At 35.0% G+C, this 24819-nt stretch overlaps 2 protein-coding genes across 2 annotated transcripts in view; both read right to left on the reverse strand.

Annotated features, from left to right (window-relative positions):
* The window catches only part of LOC113496481 (cadherin-99C), a 156150-nt gene extending 136777 nt beyond the window's left edge, over positions 1 to 19373 (reverse strand). The window contains exon 1 of the mRNA XM_026875721.1: positions 18749 to 19373. The gene's annotated coding sequence lies outside the window, so the exon portion shown is untranslated. The remainder of the gene's footprint in view (positions 1 to 18748) is intronic.
* Positions 19374 to 21122: 1749 nt separating this feature from the next.
* Positions 21123 to 24779, reverse strand: LOC113496744 (suppressor of lurcher protein 1). The gene is made up of 6 exons (XM_026876065.1): positions 24758 to 24779; positions 24359 to 24545; positions 23699 to 23889; positions 22429 to 22636; positions 21830 to 22077; positions 21123 to 21406 (listed from the first exon to the last, which is right to left on the reverse strand). The coding sequence occupies exons 1-6, from the start codon at positions 24777 to 24779 to the stop codon at positions 21336 to 21338; spliced, it is 927 nt and encodes a 308-aa protein (XP_026731866.1). The 3' UTR covers positions 21123 to 21335.
* Positions 24780 to 24819: the final 40 nt, after the last annotated feature.

Genomic DNA, 24819 nt, shown 5'->3' on the forward strand with positions numbered 1-24819 from the left:
TATGACGGGGGCTTCACTAACATTCAAGCCACATGCACAAAGTCATCAAACTTAGAAGAAGGATCGAACCTGCGCCAAGTCGCGTACAATGGGTTTTGGCGTGGTGACATCTGAAGCTTTTGATATGCCTCCTTACATTAAGTGGCTGATACAGCTTTGCTTCGAATTAGGGTCATTGTTATGACATTGAATGATAGAAGAAAAAAAACATTAGCACGACATTTTTTTTTGGATTATTACATAATAATATTGGCATATAATGGTTCTTAGGTACTAAAAATAGAGAAGAACCTTTCCTCTTACCAAGAACTATAACATTTTAGACGTCGGAGTTTTAGTACATAGCACAGTTTCGCAAGCAAAGCATTCAAATTACTCCAGAGCAATTTTAATATCAATTACAGACAAATAGACAACTGCACCTATACGATATAATAAAATAAAAAATAAGTATTCCTGATTAACAGTTTCGCAAGCATATTCCGGACTAATACTACTTTTTAAGTAGAAACTGTAACACAAACCTATAGCACAACTTGCGATCAACATTTTTTTAATATTTCATTCGCTTTCGTATTTATTAAAGAACAATAAACAGCATTCATACTTGGTAATAAATTATGAACTTTAGCAACACTTACTTAGCCAGTACATAAAGATCAGATTACACAACGGTAAATGCCACTCGATTTATGAAAAGTGAAAAGGTACAATTTGCGAATAAAGAAGTCGAAGAAAAGATTTATGCAATATTATTTAACGAGTTGGATAATATTAAAAATGAAACCAGATTTTTTCAATTCAGCGGAATAGTGAAATGTCAAGGATTAGCAGAATTAATTTAAATAAAATACTAGATTTAATGATTCAGAGAAAGAGATAAACGAAGAGCTTGGACTCAGGCGAAAAAATCAGATACCTCGGCTTCCTATTCCTTTGCAGTAACATTTACAAGAAATTTGAATATGGACGTAGCTGACATCTTGAAGTAGCTTTATAAGCTAATTACCAAGCTTTTATCCGTATTTGTTAAGGGAGGGTATTTTTTATCCAGCAACAAAGGACATCCAGGAGAAGCCGCAAGAAACAGGTAGTTACTTGATAACGGTAAGGGGAAGTATCATTCAGGAATCCAAATAATAAATATCCATACTACAAACCCAATGATAAGCAAGCTTCCATGCAAATACGAATGGCATTCCTTTCAATAACAGAATACCAGTACATAATCCTATTACAGTTAGATAAACAAACTAAAACCGATAAAACAATCAAGCAATAGCAAAATTCTCATAAAACTGCCAACCGTTTCGAATAAATTTCAATTGATACACGCCAACACATATTTTCAAGTGAAATTCCTCATCTCTATTGAGGCTATGGCATTCGATTTAATAAATTGTCAGAACCAATCGTCGATGGAATGAAAAAAAAAACAAAAGATAGTTGTTTCTTTTCATATCAGGTCACCACAGACGCTACTGGTTATTAATAGCACGCATAGCTTTCCAAAAACTAACAAATATTTTATACGTGTTGGTTAATAGTTTTTGTTAGAATTCGCTTCATTTAAGTCCGCGAAAAAACCTTGGTCTTTGATCTTTAGCAAGAATTCTTAGATATCCTAATGACCTACCTTAAAGGTGACGCATAAAAACATTTAAAATTGTAGGATTCCATTTGACCTGCAGAAGTATTCTAAAGAATGACATCAGACCACTGGTTTTCTTAATACCCTGTCCGATGTTTAATTTCTTGTCTAATCGCATCAGCATAGCAAATACAGACAGTGTTTATTACAAAGCAATAAAGTTCATTTTAATATCACCGTTTAGAAAACTGCATATTAGAATAAAAGATAATCGACAAAAAAGACATACCCATTATATGTTTTGACGGATGGTTAATTGCAAATAACCTCTATCACGTTCCACTTATCATTCTTATTGGTATACGAGACAGTATCAAAGATGAAGTACTACGTTGAACATATCATTTAAACTGAATAATAGGCGGGTATCAATACAGCCTCTATAATATAAAGTTACGAACCGATACAGTACAAAAGCTTTCTCGATTCAAAAATCGAAAGTCACGCACACACTGGCGGTCGTAAACGTCATTTCACACGTGACTGCGATTCGGTTCGAAAAATTCGCGCCACTAAAGACTAAGGCATTGTTCCGGTCGCTGATTGATGATCGCGTGTTATGGGAGAACGGGAATATGGAACATGTAAACCATGCCTTATAAGCCATTTAACTAATAGTAATGTTGTTCTCATAGTACAGTGTGAAGATGTTAAGTACCGATGTGTAGAGTGTAACTGTAACTCTGTAAGCTTGTATGTACATAAATAGTAAAACAAAAGGAAGTAGATTGTGTAAAACTGGTTATTGTTTATTCTGTTCTCTTTATCATTTCGTATTCAGCAATATATTAATATCGACTTCAGAGTTTCATCTACTTCAATAACCGTTATTGCTTTTAGGGCGTAACAAAATAATAATTCCACTAAGATTAAATAACCTTAACAAAGTACAAACTTCATCAGAACATAACATATCCCAAAAACAAAACTGAATCATCTCATTAAAACATAGCTCTGCAAATGTTAGTTTTTTACCACATAAACCTTGCCCAAAACGCATAACCACGTACAAACCCCACCCATGGCCGATCTCATCTAACTCCGCTAATAGCCGACCGCGATCGCAAACAAATGGACAAGATAGCGATACAAAAAGTCGGTTGACTCGAAACAGGTTCTGCAGATGTACGGGGACCACATCCGGAGGGTATGACGCATATCGGGTGTCTGTTTGAAAGTACCTTGTGACTGGTGTGACCGTGAATAAATGAATGACGATCGAAATACGTCAAAGGCTCAAAAACTCAAAGAAAGATCAAAAGAGTCGAACGTCCAAAAAGGAATTTTCACGAAATTTGGGGATCTCAAATTCAGAAGAAAATAAGGTAATATAGATGTTAAGATACGCACTGGAACTGGTGACTTTGATGACATAGTTCTTATAGATAAAAAAATGATACCATTTTTTGTGTTAGATGTTGATATTTGGATCACTCGAGCAAATGTTTAGCGGCTCAAAATACCACATCGAAACATTAGTAATTTGATGATAAAGACCCAAAAAGAAACAAACACTACGGTCACGTTTCGAGAGATCAAACAAAATTTGAGTTAATGGTCAACAATTTGCATGAAACAAAAATCAAGGACTAGTAACTACCAAACCAGTTCGAAAACTTTCTTTAAATAAAGTAATTCCAAATATAATAGCTGATCGAGACATTGGAACTTCCCACGATTAGAAAGACCCAAGATTTTTTATACGACCAAAAGTCCAAACGTGATTAGTTCCTTAGCCAGAAGCCATCCCGCCGTGCAACATAATGATAGGGATCTAAGCAATTACTTTTAGTAAAATAACACATTCATAAAAGGTGCATGGAAACTTGTGGAATATTTACAATGGCGTCATATTTCCTGCACGTTTCTAATCACGTTTACTTTATTAATTTTAAGCGACGTTAAAGTTTATGAAGACATTCATTAAAAAAAATTAAAACGAAACAAGTTTTTAATGTTAACCCAAAAAACAAATGAAGTCCAGATAGCCACAGCTGTGAAGGTGTGCCTATGTGATGTCATTCTAACGTTTGATAGAAGAACAGTTAGCCAATCTGACAGGTAATTTTTTTACACAATTTTACAGACACCGAACACTCTAAAAGCCATTGAAATTTAACACCTATATTGGACCGCTATTGTATTTTTTCTCAAAGAGCTGGAGTGGAATAAATTATACCTACGCACGTACCAGAAAAAAACCTACTTTTTATTGTTTCGTGCCTGTTCAATTACTTAATTTTAATTTTGGAATACCATGAACTCGTCAGACAAAACTTGTTAGTTCTTACAACTTATTACCGTAATCAACTGATCTGGGACCCAAAAACTGAGCATTGTTATGTGCATTCAATTGTCCAGTTATTTTATTTCGATCGATTATTCGCTCGAACGCGTACTCTAAACGAAGCCCGTTAATGGACACCGGTAGTTTCATTTTACAAAAAACATATTTCGCTCTTACCATTGCCCAAGAGCTTTGAGTGCCGTTAATTTAATAAGACCGAACATGGAAATATTTTGTTGCACGAACTTGTTACTTCACCATGACAGTAAAGAGTGATAAAATAAGATCCCATTTGCGGCATAATAACCCATTATAATCTATTCATCGCGTTTTTGCTATAAAACTTACATCACTTTTGTGTTCGCTTGTAACAATTGCAACACGGAGTAATCGCTGTACATAAATATCGATCTGGAGCGCCTTTTAATCGTTGTAAAGGCTCACTTTAAATCAGAAAAAGAAAAAAAGGTGGTGCCTTATTCTGTGTACGTGTTGGTTTTGTATTGCGTTTAACAAACAAAAGATAGACCGTGGTTCCGAGGATTCGGCGGCGGTGGTCAGGTGGGTGAGGAGCGGGGAGGGGGGACGATACGGTGCTCAGACACATTCAAAAGAAGCCGCAGGATAGACCCTGTGCGGTCAGACCGGCCGGAAGAAATTCGATTTAGTTTCACGTCACAAAAAATGTAACGTGTTTCGAGATTATGGGAGATAATATAGATTACGCCGTGTAAACCCTTTTCGAATACAGTTCCATGGTTCAATCATATGGAATGTGACAAGGATCATCATTCTTTAACGCACATTAATCGAGGATTTAAGTCAGTCAGAATCCGGTATACGCTTTTATATATTGTAATAGATCTTCATCAATTGAATTTTTATTGTAGCAACATTGCTCAATATAATAACTAGCTGGTGAAAACGACGTCTAACTGGCTGGTAAAAAAGAGTTTCATAAGCAATAAAAGATTTGATATCGGTTGAATTTATCTGAAGTTACTTAATTCTATGGATGAAAGCGGAGTCTGCCGTCCGATCGTTCCTGTCCGATGGGCCGCAAACGTCATTTGTCGTCAGCGTTAATTGAAAGATTCCCGTTGTTTTACTCCATTTAGTGAACTCTAATGACACGTAATAAAGACGTTCAATGTTAAAACAAAAAGGTTGGAATCCCAAAACAAAGATTGATGGAGCGAAACGGTTGAGCAACGACTAATTACATACCTCGAGATTGAATTGGGAAATGTAACAGGTGTATCAGATTTAAAGGCACGCCGTTTTTTATCGTTGAATGCTCGCTCACGTATCGTTTTATAGGCTTTAAAAATTTAATGTTTAATGTCTAATTTCATTTAACTAAACGTTATAAAGTACGACAAAGATATAAAATCTAATTAATTACACATGTTAAGGAAATAACAGCTAGCAATGGGCTAAAGAGACTTGAAAGTTGAATAATGAGTTGTCGTGGTATGGGAACAAAGGGGCGAAACACTATGAGCCCCAAGCCATTAATTAAGCTACAAAAATGTCATTATGACCACTGGATTCCCACACAAAGATTACAACAAAGCTTTCCGAAGATACGTTCAGAACGTGTCATTTATATCGTCCTTATATTTCTATTGACTGCCCGTTTTATTTATAACCTTAAAAAAATGTCCGCAGGATATTCTGTCAATTCCGTCTCTTGATGGAACACCTATTTCAAACAGGTTGATGTTCCAATCAAAAAGCATGCAACGCTAACGAGAAAGAAAGAGATAAGAATAAACATTCTTGAATCTAAAAGAGACGGCAATATGTTGAAGCAACAGCACCTACCATTCGTAGCATCACGATCCATATTGACAGTTCAAGTTTTTTTTTAAGTCGTGGCAAATATAACTCTCAGTAAGGATTTATGTCCATGGTGGTTATTCTTTTTTCTTACTTCGTTTCTTATTGCGGATTTTAAATTGAAGGAATAACGGAACGTTCTAAAGGATTTAGCTAATCTTTATTTCAAAAAGATAAACCTATCAAAAATGTAGCATTGAATTGAAAGGTACCGCGTGATACGGTCTTTAAAAATACAAAGGAGTCTGGACTTATTTTTTGATCGCTGAAGACCGATCTTTTGAACGTCAGTATCTTACTTGTAGCTCAGTATGTCTCTATTCATTACTCTTTCGTGTAAAGTATTCAAAGAGTGTAAAATAATATAGAAAAGGAATCTTCTAATCTTCTTTGACATAATATCATCATCATCAGCCTATCGCAGTCCACTGCTGGACATAGGTCTCTCCAATAATAATATATGTTACGTAATATGAAGAAAGATAAAAAAAAACAAATGAAGCTTGATATTAGAATACACATATAAAAGGTTCAATTCTATTGTTTTATAAATAAAACACAAGCATGTGTTACGGAGACAAGGTCAAAAAAGTCACGAAGAAATAAATAATTTGTTACATATGTAGGAACAATGTAGCGATACAAAAGATTAAAGGTCGTATTAAATCTATTGCTGTTACAAGAAAGCCATCTAAAATCCTTGCCTTACCTGTGTAAAATAAAACAGGTAGCAACACATTTTTTTTTCTCATCTTATCTTTACTGACTTGTTCAAACAGTTTTACATTAAAAAAAACCGGCCAAGTGCCAGTCGAAACAAGTTCCACACGATCAAATGTCTTTAAAACTTGCAGAAATCGCAATTTTCTTTTCCTATGCTAGAGAATTTCTTTATAGTTTTTACAAATCTTCAAAAGTTCACTTTAAGTCTGGGGGTTGTGAGTCCCTGGCGGTTGGCTTAGAATTTTGCTAAACGATGGGATGTTTTTTCCTTTCGAGATAAGGAACCCTAAAAAACTTGAAAGTCTTAGAGAGAAGCTTCTTATTACTACTATTAGAGTATTAAAAACTTTAGGAGTGTTACGCACATTCATCAACTATTACTAGCTTACGGCAGAATAGTAAATACAAACTCATGAATACAGTCACACATATAGAAAAAAATTACCTCACGAACGTATAAGTACCTACTGATTTTTTTACTATGTCACGGAGACATTAAACTGACGGACTTTTTATTAATACACTACATATGTATAAAACCCTAACACATACATATATTATCAATAGTATAATTATAAGTAAAAGTGCGGTCGTCACCGCTCGGTGTCCTCGCTTGAGTTTGAGGTCGACTACTATCGAGAGCATTCCAGCCACTGACACTTATTTAAAGTCTCAAACTATTTGCCGAATAGTTTGTCTTTCTATAATTGAGTCGTTCGATCATTAATCAGAATATAAAAGAATTAATTAGTCAGTTATTAGGTGAGCTTATTAAGAAATGCTATGAAGTGGTATTAGTATTGGCATAAATTAGGAGGGATTGTTTATGATAGCAAAAAACTTTTTTGTTAAAAGAGTTTTTATTTTTAATGCGATAAGATTGGTTTTTGAAGATGAAAGGGATAAAATTTTCACTAAAAGAACCGATTCAGTTAGTACGTTTTATAAGATTAAAAGCTCAAGCTAAAAGTGTAATAACTTAACATAGCCCTATTTCTTCAAAGCACTTCAATCTAATAAATTATTCATCAACTGCGAAAGCCTAACTGGTGCACTATGAGAAAGTTGAGTAAACTCAAACGAACGTATAACTTCATTTCATAACACCAGTTTGAATAACGATATCGACCGCCACCTACGTAGACAGGTAGCCGATTATAACCATTATGACCCTATAAGTTGAAAATAATTTATCAGCTAAACCATTGTTTAAGTATTAGGTCGTACTTGCGTAACCTAATTCGCGTTGTAGTCACGAGAGCAATATTGTGATAGAAGTGACAGATTCCGCGCTTGTGACAACACTACGGTACGGTTTGATGCAAATTGCGAACACAAAGTGTCGCCATGTGTGAAACATTGCGAATAAAATCTGACTTGCATACAAACGTTTAAGTGCAAATTGGAACGAAGTGTTGAAAATGATGATGCAAATTGCACATTGATTATATCCATGACGACGGTTTGGTATCATCACTATCTCGTTAAAGTGCCGTTTACTACATTACATACCTTTTTATGAATATCTTATAACCAGTTGAACAGGCTATGATAAAAAACCTCGATTAGACGACGATGAGTTGAGTCAAGTTGAAAAAAAACTTAGATAGCCATCGAGTTCTAAGCTTTTTAGATTCTTACAATTCCTAGCTGAAGTTACCGTTAAAGCATATATTAAGTCGAGTATAAAGATCAGCCGCCTATCAGATTAATCAAGCTGAACGAAGATATATCATGCCTATCATTCAAAATAACTGACACCTGATTAAATGTGTTGTAATTATGTACGTATAAACATCTTCGTGAGATTATTCAGTAAGATACACCAACGATGCACAATTCACTCTTACCTTTGACTACAAAGCTTTCTAAAACAAACACCGCCTTCATGCGTAGTTTCACAGCCAAAGTTCCTAACCCTAGGCAACTTAACACGATACCGGGTACAGGTATAGTGAAGTATGAGGTCCGAGCGCGGTGCCTTGTGGCATTCCCAGCGGTCGAGACGCTATCTAATGATGCTATGAGACGGTGTTCACTCAGTGCGAGCTTTTGAGCATCATTCTCAGCTAGTTACAGCCTTACATTAACGCGTTTTCCTTTTCTACGTCTGGTCGCGCCATTTATTGAATGTGCGGACGTATATAACGCCTTTACAACGTCTTAACATTATTCGACCTCGTCAGTAAAGGTAAGCCGCTCCCAACACACGCCGTGTACTCTCAGTTTTAGATTTATAGTGTACTATTGAAATCAGAAGTCGTGTCTTGTCGTGCTTTGGGCCATTATTCAGTTAAACGTTAATTTTCTATAGATGGTTTGCTTAATGGATAGCTTATCGATATATTAGTTAGTTATGAAGACAATATTATGAAATATGTTGGCTACTATCGGATTATTGTCTGGATACATGGTGTAACGATAATGTTTTAATGTGAGTTTGCTTATTTGAACCATTATTGAAAATATGTCTTGAATTACTATTGAATAGAAAATCTAATTTATAAGTTTAAGGATCTCATACTTCAGATAATTTAAGACCTTGTTACAGAATTTAGACTAAATGTCAAACACTAGCTTAACTTTACAATATTGTAATCTGTAATTGAAAGCAACTGGGTTATAATTCTGCAAATCATGGAGTTTATGCCGACGGGTCAACGGCAAGTAATTTAAGTGCTTACCAAAGAGCTATAAACTAAATACAAAATTCAAGTTAAGGATAAAACTAGTTAACTACAAACATGGATGAAATCATTACATTATTATTTACCTGACTATACGCGAGGGTCTTAGCAGAAATGATTGTCGCAATGTTACATTGCCTAGGTTTTCAAATACTTTTTCTCTTACAAATAAACCGGCTGATCTCACAACACCAAGTACCATCAGCTACAATACGACAGGTCCTACGTAACTCTAATTGCGGAGAACCGTCTCGGGAATTGCACAACAAAATGAATAGCTACCTAAGATCGTGGTTACGAACTAATTATCCAATTTGTCACCCACTATCCCCGTGATTCGCGTGTCCAAACAAGCACACAGTCATGCTCCGTTCTCATACCTGTCACATCAGATAAATGGGGTCCTACGTGCCACACAAAAGGCTGTAAGACTCGGCCTTACCGGCATTCCTCAACAGGTTAGATTAGAACAAGCTCGGATAAAACAATGCGATTGCGACAGCATGATGTTTGAATTGAAAAGACAATAAATTGTTGATAAAGAGGTCCGGAGTCGTGGTTCCAAGCTAATTATTTGCATGCTTTGAGGTAATGAATGAGGCATTTTCGTTTCCTTGTTTCTTTGGTTCGCACTACCTTCATCTTGCATTCTCTTGGTACTATTACCGCTATCAGTTAAGTTTCTTGAACCTATCGTTTTTATACAATGCCGTATCAAAGTTCAATTCCGTTCAGAAAGAAAACATGCACCAGAGTTGCTAGGGACATTAACAAATTCTTCAGGCTTAAATTTTTACGCAATAAAAATCCTTTTCCTAGTAGCTAACCGATATTTATTGTTATTTGCTTTTACTTCAATATTTGAAATGCCTATTAAAATTCTCGACCCGAGAAGCACCGTATTAACGGAGACAAGACTGAAGTCTTGTCTCTGCACTATCATTTGTTTTTAAAGAATTTAGGTAAAGAACATTTAAAGAAAAGGGATAGTAATTGTCAAGAATACCGTCGTTATTTAAATAGTCTTGAAGAATACTTCAAGGACCGTTAGTTTGGCCATTACGTCATATCATCTAAACAATTTGGAGAAAAATGTAGCTCGTTCTTCATAGTTGTCACTATAATAATTATTATTATGCTCTCACTGCTTATCGAAAAGCCTTGGACATATTTCTTCGGTATCGTTACTATCGGCAATAGGCGACATAAATGGAGATTTGTTGAGGCCATTTACATCGATAATATCGCAGGCTGCGTAATTTCATGTAATGTATGACGTGATCATATGATATCAGATTTAAGTCATCTCGGTATGATAATTGCGACTACCTTGGATATGAAGATTATGCGGCTTTACCATTTTAGTATTATTGAGTTATTTGAAATTACATTATGCGGTAAAAGATTAACGTAAAAGGTCTTGGTCAAGATTTATTAAATAACTCTATTCAAAGACAGCAAACTTTAGTAAATAATCTAGTTGACGTACTTGTAACCAGACTGCTACAAGCCGGCGTTTTCAAACCAATGGAACCTCAACCTACTTATGGACGTATTATTAGTGTACCTGCCAAACAAAATTCTTTCCGTTAAAGGTATTTAAGCGAAAAGCTCCATCTATGTGAAAGTCCAGACCACGATTCATCGAACTACGCGTGTCTAATGCGTAAATGTTAGTAACGAATTCATAATCGCAAGTATTGTTATTTAGTAGACTTGTTTGGTTGCTAAGCTATGGATGTAGTGCAAGGGCGACGATCAAGACGACCTCAGCGGCCTTAACTTGACAGAACAATGCTGGTATGAAGACGGGGATCTCGAATCTGAATATATAATTGATCGTGTTAGTCATAATCGATTGATTGGTACAAATTTATTATAACTTGTCAGAGATTTGATGATCAAATATGTGCTGTTTAATCTCGAGGTTGTTGTAAAGCTTATAGGTATTTGATAAAACTTTTGTTTTTTTAGGAAGTTATAAAGGGTTCAGTATGAGGTGATTAAATAGATTTGTGAGCAATTCAACCAAAGCCTTGTTAATTTAAAGTCTTTCAAGCGCATTTTATGTCTTATGCTTTCAGTAGGATCTTTAACGTCATCTAGCCTCTTTTTTATTTCTCCCACTATCATTTTCACTCACAACTTTCTGCTAAGTATTTAATGGGCCGCAAAAATCTGAACAAAAATGTATTTGATTGCTCCGAGTAAAATTATGATGGACATGAAAATATCTGGATCCAAGTCTACGTTCGCAGTCTGGTTTTTTAGACGTCCAAGACGATCTCTATACGCGAGTGCAATTTGCTGATGAAACAAGCTTCCAAGAAGATATCTTAGCGTGGTAATTGGTACAAAGCTAGAGTTATTTTATTACCATTACTTACGTAGTGAAACTGAAGATAATACGATGTCGTCATTATTGTTAACGTAATGCACATTAAACTCATCATCGCATTCGCGAAATCTAATGTGTTCGTAGAATTCTTGATTTGATTTTTTATTTCGAGAGATCTTGTTTTCTTGTATCCAATCGATTCGATTGCCAATTTTAGAAAAAAATATTCGTTATTGTATCGTTGCGGTAGACCGCAAAGGAGATAGGGATCGGAATAATTTAACGCAAAACTGAAAGGCTTATATTGGGCTTAGAAGTAGAACAAAATTAAAATTATAATAGCTTACAAGCTATTAAGTACAGACTAGGTGAGCATTATACAGTGACATTAACAACTAAATATCAAGGCTAGGCAAAAAACCGCGAACAATATCAAAGTATTTCTCGGTTCGGAGACTGTGAAATGCATTGGCCACGCATATCTTACTTCCCTACATTACCGACAATAACTAACAAAAATCAAGCTTTCGACAAAAAACGGATTTGGACATGGTGTTCACAATATTGACTTTTAACTTCACAATATTTCTGTGGGCAGTTGGCAAAGAGTGCTTAACAAAAAAATATGGCGACTGACTTCTTGCGGCCAATGAACTGGTCAGATATCATTGCTTTTGTAACGTATTCTTAATATGAAATTTGAAATAAGATTTGAAATGACGTTCGACTTTTCTTAATTGTTTCTTTTTTTAAATATGTATGTGTTGCCAGTTCTATTTAAACGGCCTTATTAGAACCTACACAAGTTATTTTTATAACGCAAGTAGGTGATACAAAAAAGTTTGAATGGGTAGGTAATTAAATTGCTGCCAATCAGATTGTCCAAGCACGTGTCGTTATTTTACACAAAGCTAAAGCATAGATAGAGATTGAGAAATATAGATTGGCTGATTGAACCTTGGAATTCTTATTAGTCATTTCTAATATTAAATATGAACTAAACAATTAGGTTTTTTTTGTAGATGCTAGTTTAAGCTTTTAATGAGTATCAGCAATGTTGAAAAAAAAAAGCTTAAACGGTTAACTCAAAAAAATTGTCCATCTTGAAAGCTAGCTAGTAAACACACTGGTTTTTGCACATTTACATCTAAATTAAAAACTGTACAAGGCTGCTCAGCAATTTTCATTTTCCTTTCTTTCCTTTTTTTTAAATATTACCACTAAAGAAGGTTCTTATCTTCTTTCATACACGTATATGGAGAAATATTCAATCAATTCCCAGAAGACTTTCGCAATTTGCTCACACCTCTCACCTGCCCTTAATTCTCATCCTTACTATCGCGTTGATATCTAATACATAAAACAGGATAAACCATACCAACATAATTCTTACAAAGTCTGTATATTTATTACAAGCTCTTGTTAGGTGCTTCCGCTAGTTAATTGTAAGGATAGCCGTCTTTAGTACGCAGGATACGTAATCATAGGTTATAGATCTGATCATAACTAGATTTTATGAGAACAACTCATCCCGCGTTAGATCCTGCGTGGGATAGTCAGGCTATTAAATGAGGAATGTAATTAGCTTCTTTAAAACAATTGTGCCTTGGATTTTATAAGGCCACAAGGTACAGTCGGCAAAGAAAATCAATTGTACTTAGTATCAAAACACAATTTAATGTGATAAAATGTTCATGGGAATAGGAAACGAAATTAAAAAATCAATCTTACAATCAAAACATGAAGGTTTATATTTCAACTTATTTTTATCATAAACTAGCTGTCCCTGCGAACTACGTACCGCCTAACAGTTGATATTTTTTTTTTTTCAATTTTTCCTTATTTTAAGACCGTTTAAACCTTCCCTGGAGTGCTACGAATATTTCAAGAGTAAAATGAGCCAAATCGGTTCAGCCGTTCTCGAGTTTTAGCGAGACTAACGAACAGCAATTCATATTTATATATAAAGAAGAAGAAGATGTTTGACTGTACATCAAGCTAGTTTTAGGTACAAAAATATTTTATCAAATGGATGTCACCCCTCGTATAAGTTATCTTACATTCATTATAATGTGGTACTTATACTACTGGCTCATAAATTTGTTACAACTGTATTTTTAGTTGCGTCCGAATCCACTTCACCGATTATTTACGCTAACTAAAATTATCTTAAGGAAAATGATGACTAAAAAGCCAACATAAAAATTGAATAAACTTTTAAAATCATGAGAAGGGAAACCCAAAGGGTTTTGGGATTGACGCCGGCTTTTATTCGTTATATTATGCGTCGATAAGGCAAATGACCGGTTCGGGGAATCATTTTTGGCGCAGTGAAATATCATTTCTAAGAAAATCACCGAAACGAAAAAGAAAAGGATATAAATATTTATATCAACTAAGATATTGCAAAAAGACGTCTAATACATTTCACTACTACTCGTAACAACCCAACTGTGACAAAAACGGGTAATTGCATTAATACAGAGAACAAACATAACAATGGACCATAAGTAGAAACCATATAACCATTAAATATTCCAATGAAAACAATAATTAACAATTACGGCATTACGACGACCAAAACATCCAAGAAAAGCTAAAAAGTAAGATACCTTTAAATACCTTCATTTAAGATAGTTCAAATACATAAATTTTATTGTTCTGAATTCAGTTGTTCAAGCACTCTGTTAGAATAGTGTCATGTTCCTTGAATTGCTTAAGAATTCTTAGAAAAGTAAGGAACACAAAACATTTACTTACTTGCACAAATAAAGCTAAAACTGATCAAATATAACGGTATAATCATTTGTGTATATTCAGTTTGTTCATATAATTGAAGTTTGAACCTAATGAAGAAGCATGGTCCGATATTTCTAGCAATAGATGAAGTTCAATTATTGATCCTGTTAGCTATTGCCAAAAAATACATGCAACATAAAAGTCCCGACGCAAAAAGAGGGGTGTTGAAAGTTTGAACGGTCGCTCTCTGTCTATGGCAACATAGATCCCGAATGGATTAAGCGATTCCAATTTAGTTTGTTTTGTGGTGAATTATGTGCGAGCGTACTTAGACATGTTTGATGAAAAATGGGCAGAGGCATTTAAAAGTTGTGAGGGAAGAAAGTTTGACTGTAGTGGGGACGATATGGGACGCCTTAAAAGCATCAAGGATGACTAAAGCAAACTATAAACAAACATTTTTACCTTGAAAAACCCGCCACTGCCGCCAAACTTAAGTGTAAATTCTGTAAAACGCTCCTTGAAGAAGCGTTAAAAAAATTAAAAAGCACAATACGAACTAGTTTGAAACGCTCTAAAATAGAATTCCTGCATATTGATAGAGCATTAAGTACCAAAACAGGTACACAGTACGAATTAAATATTTATCAGGCAAGAGGAATGTCTCGTTTGCACAATTGTCCGTATTTAGAAGCGGAATTCTCGTGAGAATATTAAAACCAACTTTTCTTAGTATGAGGAACCTGTTTTGTTTGTATCATTGAAGTATGGACACAGATTTGGAGCAATAATCAAGATATCGTACTAAGGGGGTTATGAACTTGTTGGACATTTCGGCGTGGAGCGAAGGAAAATCATGTTTATTGCTGTTTGAATTGGTTGTTACAATTGGATCATCGTATATGTTTAAGGTTAGCATTTCTTCAGATTTGCAGATTAATAAACGCCCAAGAAATAGGTTTTAGGAACTTCCAAGAAAAAAAAAAGCAAGTTCGTAATGTCGTAAAGGTTGAAGCTAAATTCCAATCCTCGAGTTAGAAAAGTGTAATGGCATTTGCATTTTCGATCATTCTCAAGCACCGTTGATGTATCTTAATAATCATAATATATTAAGAAAGCAATAATTAATTATTTTATGATTTTGTGATAAATTCAACCTTTCCAGAATTATGATAAGTTTATAAATTTAAGTTGAGAATGAAGACCAACCTATTCTGTTAACTGATCGTCATTGCTTCCCCGCATAAAAATTACAATTGTCCTTCACAAATCTTAAATCCCATAAAGGAACGACGTAGATTTTATATGATTTAGTCCTATTACAATAAAAAAAAATAGACCAGAAAACAATACGCATCAAACTTGTTCTTTCACCAAGTTCCCGTAGACACCCAAGAGCATACTATGAATGTATTTCTAGGTAAAGATGCAAGTTTACATTTACCGTACAATTCAGTAACACCATGAGATAAAAAGCGCAACAATGCATGATAAAATCGTGTGCAATTCTTATGTATTACACAATGGCAATGAACAAGTAGGCATTGTTAGTCCAAAATAAAAACAATAGAATGATATTGACGACAGTAATTATGATCGTATCAATTAATAGGCAATTTTTGTTTTGAAATGTGAGATCAGCAGATACGATGACAACTGTGTTTAGTGATGTGACAACTGACAAGTGACAAGTGACGTAGAGAGTAATATTCTAGAATCTTTTTTTTTAATTTAAAGACTGAATATTATTTCAAAAATAGAACAGACGACAGGGAAGGAATTGTCAAGATGGAATGACCAGTACCATGAATTGTTATTCCATATTTGAATGTATTACATACTTACTTGTACTATTTTATGTTATCAATATTCATATTAGTAAGTAGTTAGGTAATGGTCAAAGTCAGAAATAAAATGCGGCATCAACGCATTCCAATTAAAAAAAAAACTTTTTTGACTTTACTTGTCAAAAGCTTTGAACAATCGAAGGCTACGTCTAACTGTTGCTATTAATTAATAACTAACGGATTTCATTAACATGCTTCACACGCGTGACTCTCGGTTTTTTGTTTACGAAACACGAAGCTTGTCATGCACACCGGCACTTAGATAAACCGCAACAAGCGTTTGTAACGTTTTATGCAATACCTTAGACATAGACTAAGAAGTTCTGTATGTTTATTATGAGATTTGTGCAAGCGAGATGGCGATATACAGTGTAATCCGCCGTTTCCTTTTAATAGTTACAATAGTCCTTAGACTCTAAGGACTATAACCTCTAAGGCTTAGAGGCTGGTGTAGTAGACAGAGCTAGTTCTTCTGGCTAAGTGCATATGTTTGTTATAAATGGAAACAATCAAACTTTTAGAGGTACAGGCACTGTTGAAAATTTGTGAGTTTTTCCTCTTTTGTCACCAATTAGGTAATTGTCCATCTTAATTTTACAGCTTTCTTTTGAGTATTAAGTATGTTTATCATAGTTTTTGATATTAAAACTTAAAGCATTGGTCACCGGCACCTTATGAGCAAAACGTCATAATTTGTTTAAATAAAAGTTACGTTTTCTTTTGGAACTAATTCGTTTATAAAATGCCTATGACTGCTACTAACGAGTCTCTTTCCAAGTTAGGTTAAGGTCTGATTTCAGTCTGAATGAAACACCATATAAACTTTGGAGCGACTGCGTCAGTTCCTATCTAGACTCAACATAATTCGATATCGTTTAAATATCAAATTCACACGTGTTAGCAAAATTCCAGTTAACGAAACAGTAGAATGCCTTCTAAATGAATTCCTTATTAAATATTCGAATAGGGAGAATGGTATTTAGTAAATAAGTCATACTTGTCAATAAACGCGAATGTTAAAAGATAAAGGTTCGACATTTATCCCACATAGATAAGTAAGTAAGCAATAAATTCACGCCAATATTTAGGCAAGTATATTTTAATAATAATTAGGAAATTATAACACTGAATTACGTTTCTGATAATGCACTGAATAATATGGGTGTTCAGAGTTGCATTGGAATGTTAAATTGGCGGGTTTACGACTGCATATATTAAAACAGTCTATTCGGTACTTTATAAGGTAAATAATATTGTTGTGTATTCTTGTCTGAAAACTTCGTTTCAAAATAAAACGCGACATGTAAACAACAATAAAGATTTATACATATAGATGTTGAGACGAGCAAAATAGGTATTTGATTGAACCGAATTACTCTGTGGAAAAAAATTGAGTCTAGTAAAACTCGGTACTCGATACTGGCAAAAGTATTCGTCGGCACATCTCTAGTATTTACATACTTACATATTATAAGTATATTAAGTATGTTCAAATGTTGACAAGTGCTAGGAACGAAATCCAATGATATCGAACTGAACTAGTATATGCTCGTACAAGAAAATGCATTCGATTTGGTTCCAAAAAGCTGTGAATTCAATATTCAACATCGACAAGTCGTGACCTTACAAAACGAATCAGTGAAAGCTCCTACATAAATCCATTTATACTTGAATGAGGCACGTATAAAACGATCAACCAGAAATAATCTGGATCGTAACAAAGTTTTATAGTAGGTGCCTACCTATATTTTTATATTCTTGTTCGCAATATTAAGCCCACCTAGGCTTAATATTGCGAACAATTTAATGAAATTTAGGTAAATAAGAAATTTGCCGAACACTTTCGCGAAGTAGAAATTACTCAGGTACTAAAAAAAGGTAAAATATAAAGGAGAGATTACCGAACAAAAACACCACTTAAATTTAACAGTCGTTCATTTATTTAAAATTATTTAACTGTTTTAAGTATCTGAACAAACAGTGGGACAATAGGTTTTAATACGGAAATAACCGGTTCCTAGTTTTATTTTCTAGCAAAACTGATTATAGAAAAAGCCTTATTAAAGTAACGAGTGACAGCATTACCGGCTTATGGGATTATACCGGGCGCTCTAGTGACTCTAGTCAGCGATTGACCAACGCAGTACCTATCTGCGTAGCTTAGCTTTATACCTACTTACGAGCTAGAATTCTAGACGTTCGTATCTAGGTAAGATATAATAATATGGAGAACTAAATCTATTTCTTTACTCATTACCTACGATTGCTATGATCTTTTGATACCTCATTTAAGATAAAACAAAAGTCGAATAACTTAACATGCACTTACGACAGTCAATATTTAGTGGCTGCAAAGGCAATTTATAAATAAGAACCCCTAATATTTGACCTCATACAAGTACCTAAGTAACTGGATCGTCAAAAACTAGCAATTTGGAAGAAACTTTAAAGCCTGTGACAGTTTCGGGGAATGTTTACTAACCAAGCACTTAATAGGTTGTATCTATTTACTGTTTGAATAAGTAGGTAGTTGGGTGACGGGTAATTCCTTAACGTAACTTTAAGGTAGACTGAACATCCGTTACCATGGGCTCCATTATTTAAGAACTATAATAATATTAGTCTAATACTTACAAATAAATTGGGTAGTCTAGCGGTCCACCTGCCTACTGTATCTGGTACAGAGGCTGCGTCGGCGTCCCCCCTGGAATGCGACACCTGTGACCACAATCACACTCACAGTACCACTCCGACCTAACACTTTACTAAGTCACAAAAAATAACAACGTTATCACACAGTATACAACACTTAAAATATCAAAATAACGTTATTTACTGTCACATCCCTTTACTTCGTTATGAAAAAGTTTCGCGGACTCGGGAAATAAACACGTACAGCCTTCCGACCGGCACCGAAGAGAGCGGCGAACGAACTCGAATTGACATAAAGCGGAGTGGGGAGCGCGCGTGAATAGGGAACTAAGTGACGCGACGGTGGCGCCGTCGCACCTGTCAACACGCGGCAAACAACCGACAACTTTAGGACAAGCAATGAACCGGGGCGAAAGTACTTCAATGATTTTTATTTGAACTGATATGTTTTTAACTAGTTTCATTGCAATAATTGAAAATGCTTATGCTCGCGTTTATACTAGGCTCACCGTAATGAAAATCCACATCAATTCATTTATGATTTACTATTACCTACATAAGGAACTCGGAGTGAAGTAGGTACGGTCAGCAAATCAAATAAAAACTTAGTTCAAAATAATTACGTTATAATTTAGCTCTTAATTATAACAATACATTTTAAATTATAGGCGCATTTAATTTAAAATTAGCTATTTACGTTTAATAGTGTCGATATAATATTAACAGTTTGATTTGTCCTAGATATTCCCTACAAATCTCATAACATGATAAAAGAGGTAAGTATCTAATAAACAGTTTTATCTCCATAATACCAATTGCAGTATTAAGTGGGTACTGGGTTCGTCGCATCATTTCACCATTCTACAGTAAGTACACACTTAATCCGATTACACAACAACCAGCGGTAAAGTTTAACCGGGTGCTGGCAGGAAGAAAGTGTCGACAAGAATTATACACCACAATACTTGCCTAATTGAAATTCTTCGTTACGAGTAGACTCCAAGCTTCGTATACCAACATTAAGTTATGACGGTTTGACAATCTGTGTAATGAATGTTATTGTATTCTGTAGCTGGAGTTGCGAAGTGCTATGCAGTTGGTAGCACGTGTGAAGCAATAGAAGCCAGCAGCAGCAATTTATGTTTGTAGGAGTAGGAGATACTGAATTCAGAAGGAAAGATAGGATAGACAGGTAAAATAGAGAACTCATCACGGATCACCCCAGAGGCATCCAAAGAAAATGTTGAATTATCAAGCAGTGAACAAATGTAGGAGACGTTGACTGGCAGTTTGGATTCAGGAAGGAAGTGTTTAGAAATACCCACTTTCGTTCCCGAGGAGGTAGATATCCATAAGACTTTCCCCACCTTATTAAAAAAAAAAGAGAGTACCTACATAGCTGGAGACAGTTTTAGGTCTTTACAGCGAGATATATTTGATAACAGCAGCAGTGGAACAAAATAGATAAAAACTGATAAAGGCTATTTTGAAAATTTGGATCAGCTATCGTTTTAAATGCAGTTGTTGTGTCTCTAAAGTTGCAGAGATTATTCCAATTTGCTTTTGTAAGGTCGCGTTATAGATATGACAAACTTCAGTCATGTTTATCATAGAAGGTAGAACTATTATGACTACTTACCATTTAAAAAACTTACTTCCAAAATCAGAGTTTGTCAGTATCTGTGAGACAATATTTAAGCCTAGTGATTGGTCACTAATGTTTTGGTTAAACTTTATGACATTCGATTTGACAACGTTTTGAATTTAAATTATTTTGGGAAATATCAATTGTTTGTGTATTTTACCAAGTCTTATCGAAATACTTATAGGATTTTAAAACAGTATCGAATCGAAATAGATAGAAGATATATCACATTAAAATGTGACTAATTTAAGGCCGTATTCGAGCGTTAAATCGTTCGAAATTAGATTTTTAATGTCCAACTTCGCTCGCATACAGAGACTTTTGAATTTCAGTGAGATACTAACCGTTTCTTGTGAAGTCACCGTGCAAAATTAGCTCTTTGTATACAACTCTACTCAGAAAAAAATCAGAGCAGATATTATGTAGGTATATAGATTCTATTCATACCATATCAGGATTATCAGGAACTGCCATCCAATGCCCAAGACCTTTTCAATTTATCACTCAATTTCAATTTTGCTTTTATCATGAAATTCATTTCGCGGCAATGTTATTATGCCATATGAATACAGTTTTATTGTTATTTATACATTTAATACACACACGTGCAGGTACTCTCAGACGTTGTAGGTAGAGGAAAAGTATCTTTATTCTAAAAAATAAAAAGTCATTATTACAATAAATTTAAAAGAAAACAACGGATTAATTCAAATAATTTATTTCATTTTACGACGTGCCTTTATGAATAAAATCTTGATTGTGTTTCGCATGATATTGCTTTAAGTTGGTATTCAATAGAGGAAAACATAAAAGAACGCGATTTTATAGAAAATATTGCATATCTACGTAATTACAGGTGTATGGCACATACTATTATACAAAATATACAGGATTATAGACTAATTTAATCTAATATCACTTTATTTAATGATATAGTTGATGATGCAGCTGGAGTAACGCGACGATGATGAGCATTAGAAAATGTTCAAATATACCTGGAAAACAAAAATAGTTAGAAATAAGGTTTCTACATACTAAGCTTTAATAATACTGGTTTACAGTTCAGGCAATGATTAATAATATTTTGGAGACGGTGGAAACTTTATCATTTGGGCACGAAATTGTATTTACATTCAGTTAAAAATATGCCTAAACACTGTCTGGATAAGTATATTAAATACTGCGGGTTGGCAATTTCATATTCCAATACTTGAAGTCCAGGTTTTGTAACAATATTTTCCTTCACCGTTTTGTCAATGGTTCTTCAAATAATTTAGAACGAATAAACAAACTTTGAACATATTTACTTTAACAGCGAAATTTTTCATGGTGCATTTGTAAATCGAAAGTTACAATATTATCTAAGTTTGTCTCAATATCAAGATTTCTGTTGTTGCCCATTTCCGAATTACACTTACATGAGGGATTCGAAGCCTTATCTTGTACGGGAGGAGCTCTGTACTCATCAGTTGCTTCTAAAAACTGATAGATCGCCTTAAAACCCGTACCATCTAAGCGGTCGTTTGACCTGAAAGTAACTTTGAAGAAATTCCTGTCCGATTCCACGTGGAACTCTTTCATTTGTCCACAGTATCTACCGAATCTATTGTCTTCAGTCATATAGTTTGAAAATTCGACATAATCACTCGCCGACACCGCCTCGCATCTGGGAACAGGTAAAGGAACAAATTAGGGAAAGAGAATTTCGAAAAATTGGAACTTCAGTGATCAGACCATCACAGAAACAAAATTGACGTTAATCGTGACAAATCTGCACATTACCACTACTGTGACATTATGGAGTGCGTGTAATATCTTAATCCAGCACTAATATTATCGTTTTGCAAGCCTTTGTGTTTGTGTGTTTTTTTGTTGAAGTTCGATGGATGTTTATACACGGGACAATATACTATTTGACTTCTAGTACTTATTTTTACTGGGTATTCAGCAATCTTATAACAAGACAACCATGACAGTATTCTTAAAAAGATAGAAACGAGATTAAGCGAATACTTACGGCAAAACGCCTTCGACGTCAAAATTCGTGAAATGCAGATGCACCTTCTCAGTCTCGCCGCCATGGAAGAAGTATGTGCACTCGGTATCCCTTGGATACGGGCCTGGAGAGTTTGGTGAAGCGAATGTCCCGTTGCGCGCTTCACTACTATTATACACGAACGCGCATGGAAACTCTTTCAGCTGTCTCCCTGTGCTTATCCCAAAATCTGAAATGATAAAGAATGGTTATGTTTTATTCCGATAAAGTATTTCGTTTTCATTTAGTTATTTGGAGATTCAAATAGATTACAATAATTGTGCACTATTGGCAGTGAAAAACAATAGGAACAGCAACTACTTGCTTGTCCAATGTGGGGATCGAATAAGACGTATTATACAATTATTTTGTACAAAATAAAATAAGAACCAAAGAATCGTTATCAGTGACTAGGCCACAATTAATTTGAGGAACATTTTGCTTTGGAGAATAAATTAGTGCTTTTTGGGATAAAGTTGTTTTCTCATGCAGAAGTGGTTTTGTTACTTTGACGAACGTCATATATATTTAATAGTCTGATATCAGCCAAGCAAGTGAGTGCTCCTCAACTGCCACAACTCACAGTATAGACATCCAAACAAGTAAGGTTGATAAGCCCTATCAATTGTTGAATGTCGAGTCTCAATTATAACTAAGTACTTTGATAGTTTTAAAGTGTCTATAAAGTTTACCTATGTAATAGAATCATAATTATTGAGTTATTTTGCGGTAGTCCGATGCATTTTACTTTATAATTGTTTAGTATCAATTTTCTTTTATATTTAGTATGGGCACAATTTTGAGAATATCTTCGAAGTTTGGTATAAAGTGATAATGTAGTACAGTGAATCGATTGAGGATCATTTCTGTTTGGCAGAGCGGCCAGAAGAGCAAGTGACTGAGTGAGTATATTCGGCATCCCTAGGTAGCCGAACAGCTTGATATCTAGTGTGTGATCACTACTTCAGTAGTAGGAAAAAGTCGTGTTCGCACGGTCGCAAGGAAGTCGGCTGGGCCGTGGTCAGCCGCAAGTCGCTTATTTGACTAAGTAGTCGCTAGACGGCTTATGCAGGCACTTTTGCCTTCAAATGACACTTAAATAAGATTAAAATGTAACAATAGTTAGCCTCATTAAAATACGCCCAGAATCTGCTCTTTCAGTGACCAATAACTAAGACCATCGCGGCCTACCTACTCCTGAACTAAGGACTTCCCCATAAGTGAAAAAGTTGTTAAATAAATGTGGACTAACTTTCTACAAATGAGTATGATATTTTAAATCCCCGTGAGTATCTCGATGACTGCGTTCCACGGAATTCAAGCATAAGTTTCGGTCCGTTCGACATAATCGGCTTCGGGAGATCGATACCGCAGAAGTTTTCCACTTTTTCCAAACGCCCGTCCACGTTGACGAAGGCTTGCAACGAATCCATGTTTGTGCAACTGGAAAACCATACAAAAATGCGTTAGTCATAATGTTATCAGTAACATTATCAAGAGTCAAGACAATCTTGAAATTCCTTAAAAGCTTGCACTTAGAAATTTAATCCTTGTGTCGCGGGAGATACCACAAACACTCAAGTCGCATGCAAAACGACACGTAGATTCAGGACAAGCTTTTACTGATTACACTAACGCTTGTCCTACGCGGGGATCGAACCCTTGAGACGCGAGAACAGACGGCTTGGCATGGTGACCTCAATCACTCTGCTGTCCGTGCAGTCAAAAATAGTAGATATTATTAAATGATAATTAGGATTCTGGATTTATTATACATTCATTGAAAACAGCATTTTCCGATTTAATTATAATTGCCACCGTCACCAGCGGCTATTAGTTTCTTAACCGACCTCACGAAAGAAATAAGTTGGTATTCTGTAAATTGTATTATTCTGAATCAAACAATACGTACTCAATAGATCCATCAGCAGATTTATACAAATAGAAGTCTTGAAATATTAATCTAACTCGCTCCTTGCCCCTGCCGAAAAATTCATAGTGGCAGTGTGTGTTCGGCGGATACGGCGATGGGTAGTGAGGGGATGTCAACGTGCCGTGCTTTGTACCATCACTACTGAACTCCTGGTGACATGATGAAGCTGAAATCAAAAGAAAAATAATGTGTTAAAAAAAAACTAGACATTTTTTGCTAAAGTTACGTCAGAATTGGTATTGACGAATTACTACCAATTCAATTCCTACACTACTCCTTTCTTTTCTTAAATCTTCTTATCTAATGACAAGTAAAATCAAAATAAAGTATTACACACTACTGTTCATCCTAAACTAAAAATAAGAGAACGGAACGTACACTTGGGCAAATAACGGCGCATGCGTGGAACTTGACGTCAATAGAGGTGACCCGTGAACGAC

Source organism: Trichoplusia ni, chromosome 8 (assembly GCF_003590095.1).
Source record: "Trichoplusia ni isolate ovarian cell line Hi5 chromosome 8, tn1, whole genome shotgun sequence".
Lineage (NCBI taxonomy): Eukaryota > Metazoa > Arthropoda > Insecta > Lepidoptera > Noctuidae > Trichoplusia > Trichoplusia ni.

What these genes read in the sequence shown, in the direction of transcription:
- LOC113496744 (XM_026876065.1), bottom strand. Translation starts at nt 24,779, where the DNA reads ATGCGCCGTTATTTGCCCAAGT. An exon ending in GCGCCGTTATTTGCCCAAGT is followed by an intron (nt 24,546 to 24,757) that starts GTACGTTCCGTT and finishes TTTTGATTTCAG; the next exon opens with CTTCATCATGTCACCAGGAG. An exon ending in ATCATACTCATTTGTAGAAA is followed by an intron (nt 22,637 to 23,698) that starts GTTAGTCCACAT and finishes TTATCATTTCAG; the next exon opens with ATTTTGGGATAAGCACAGGG.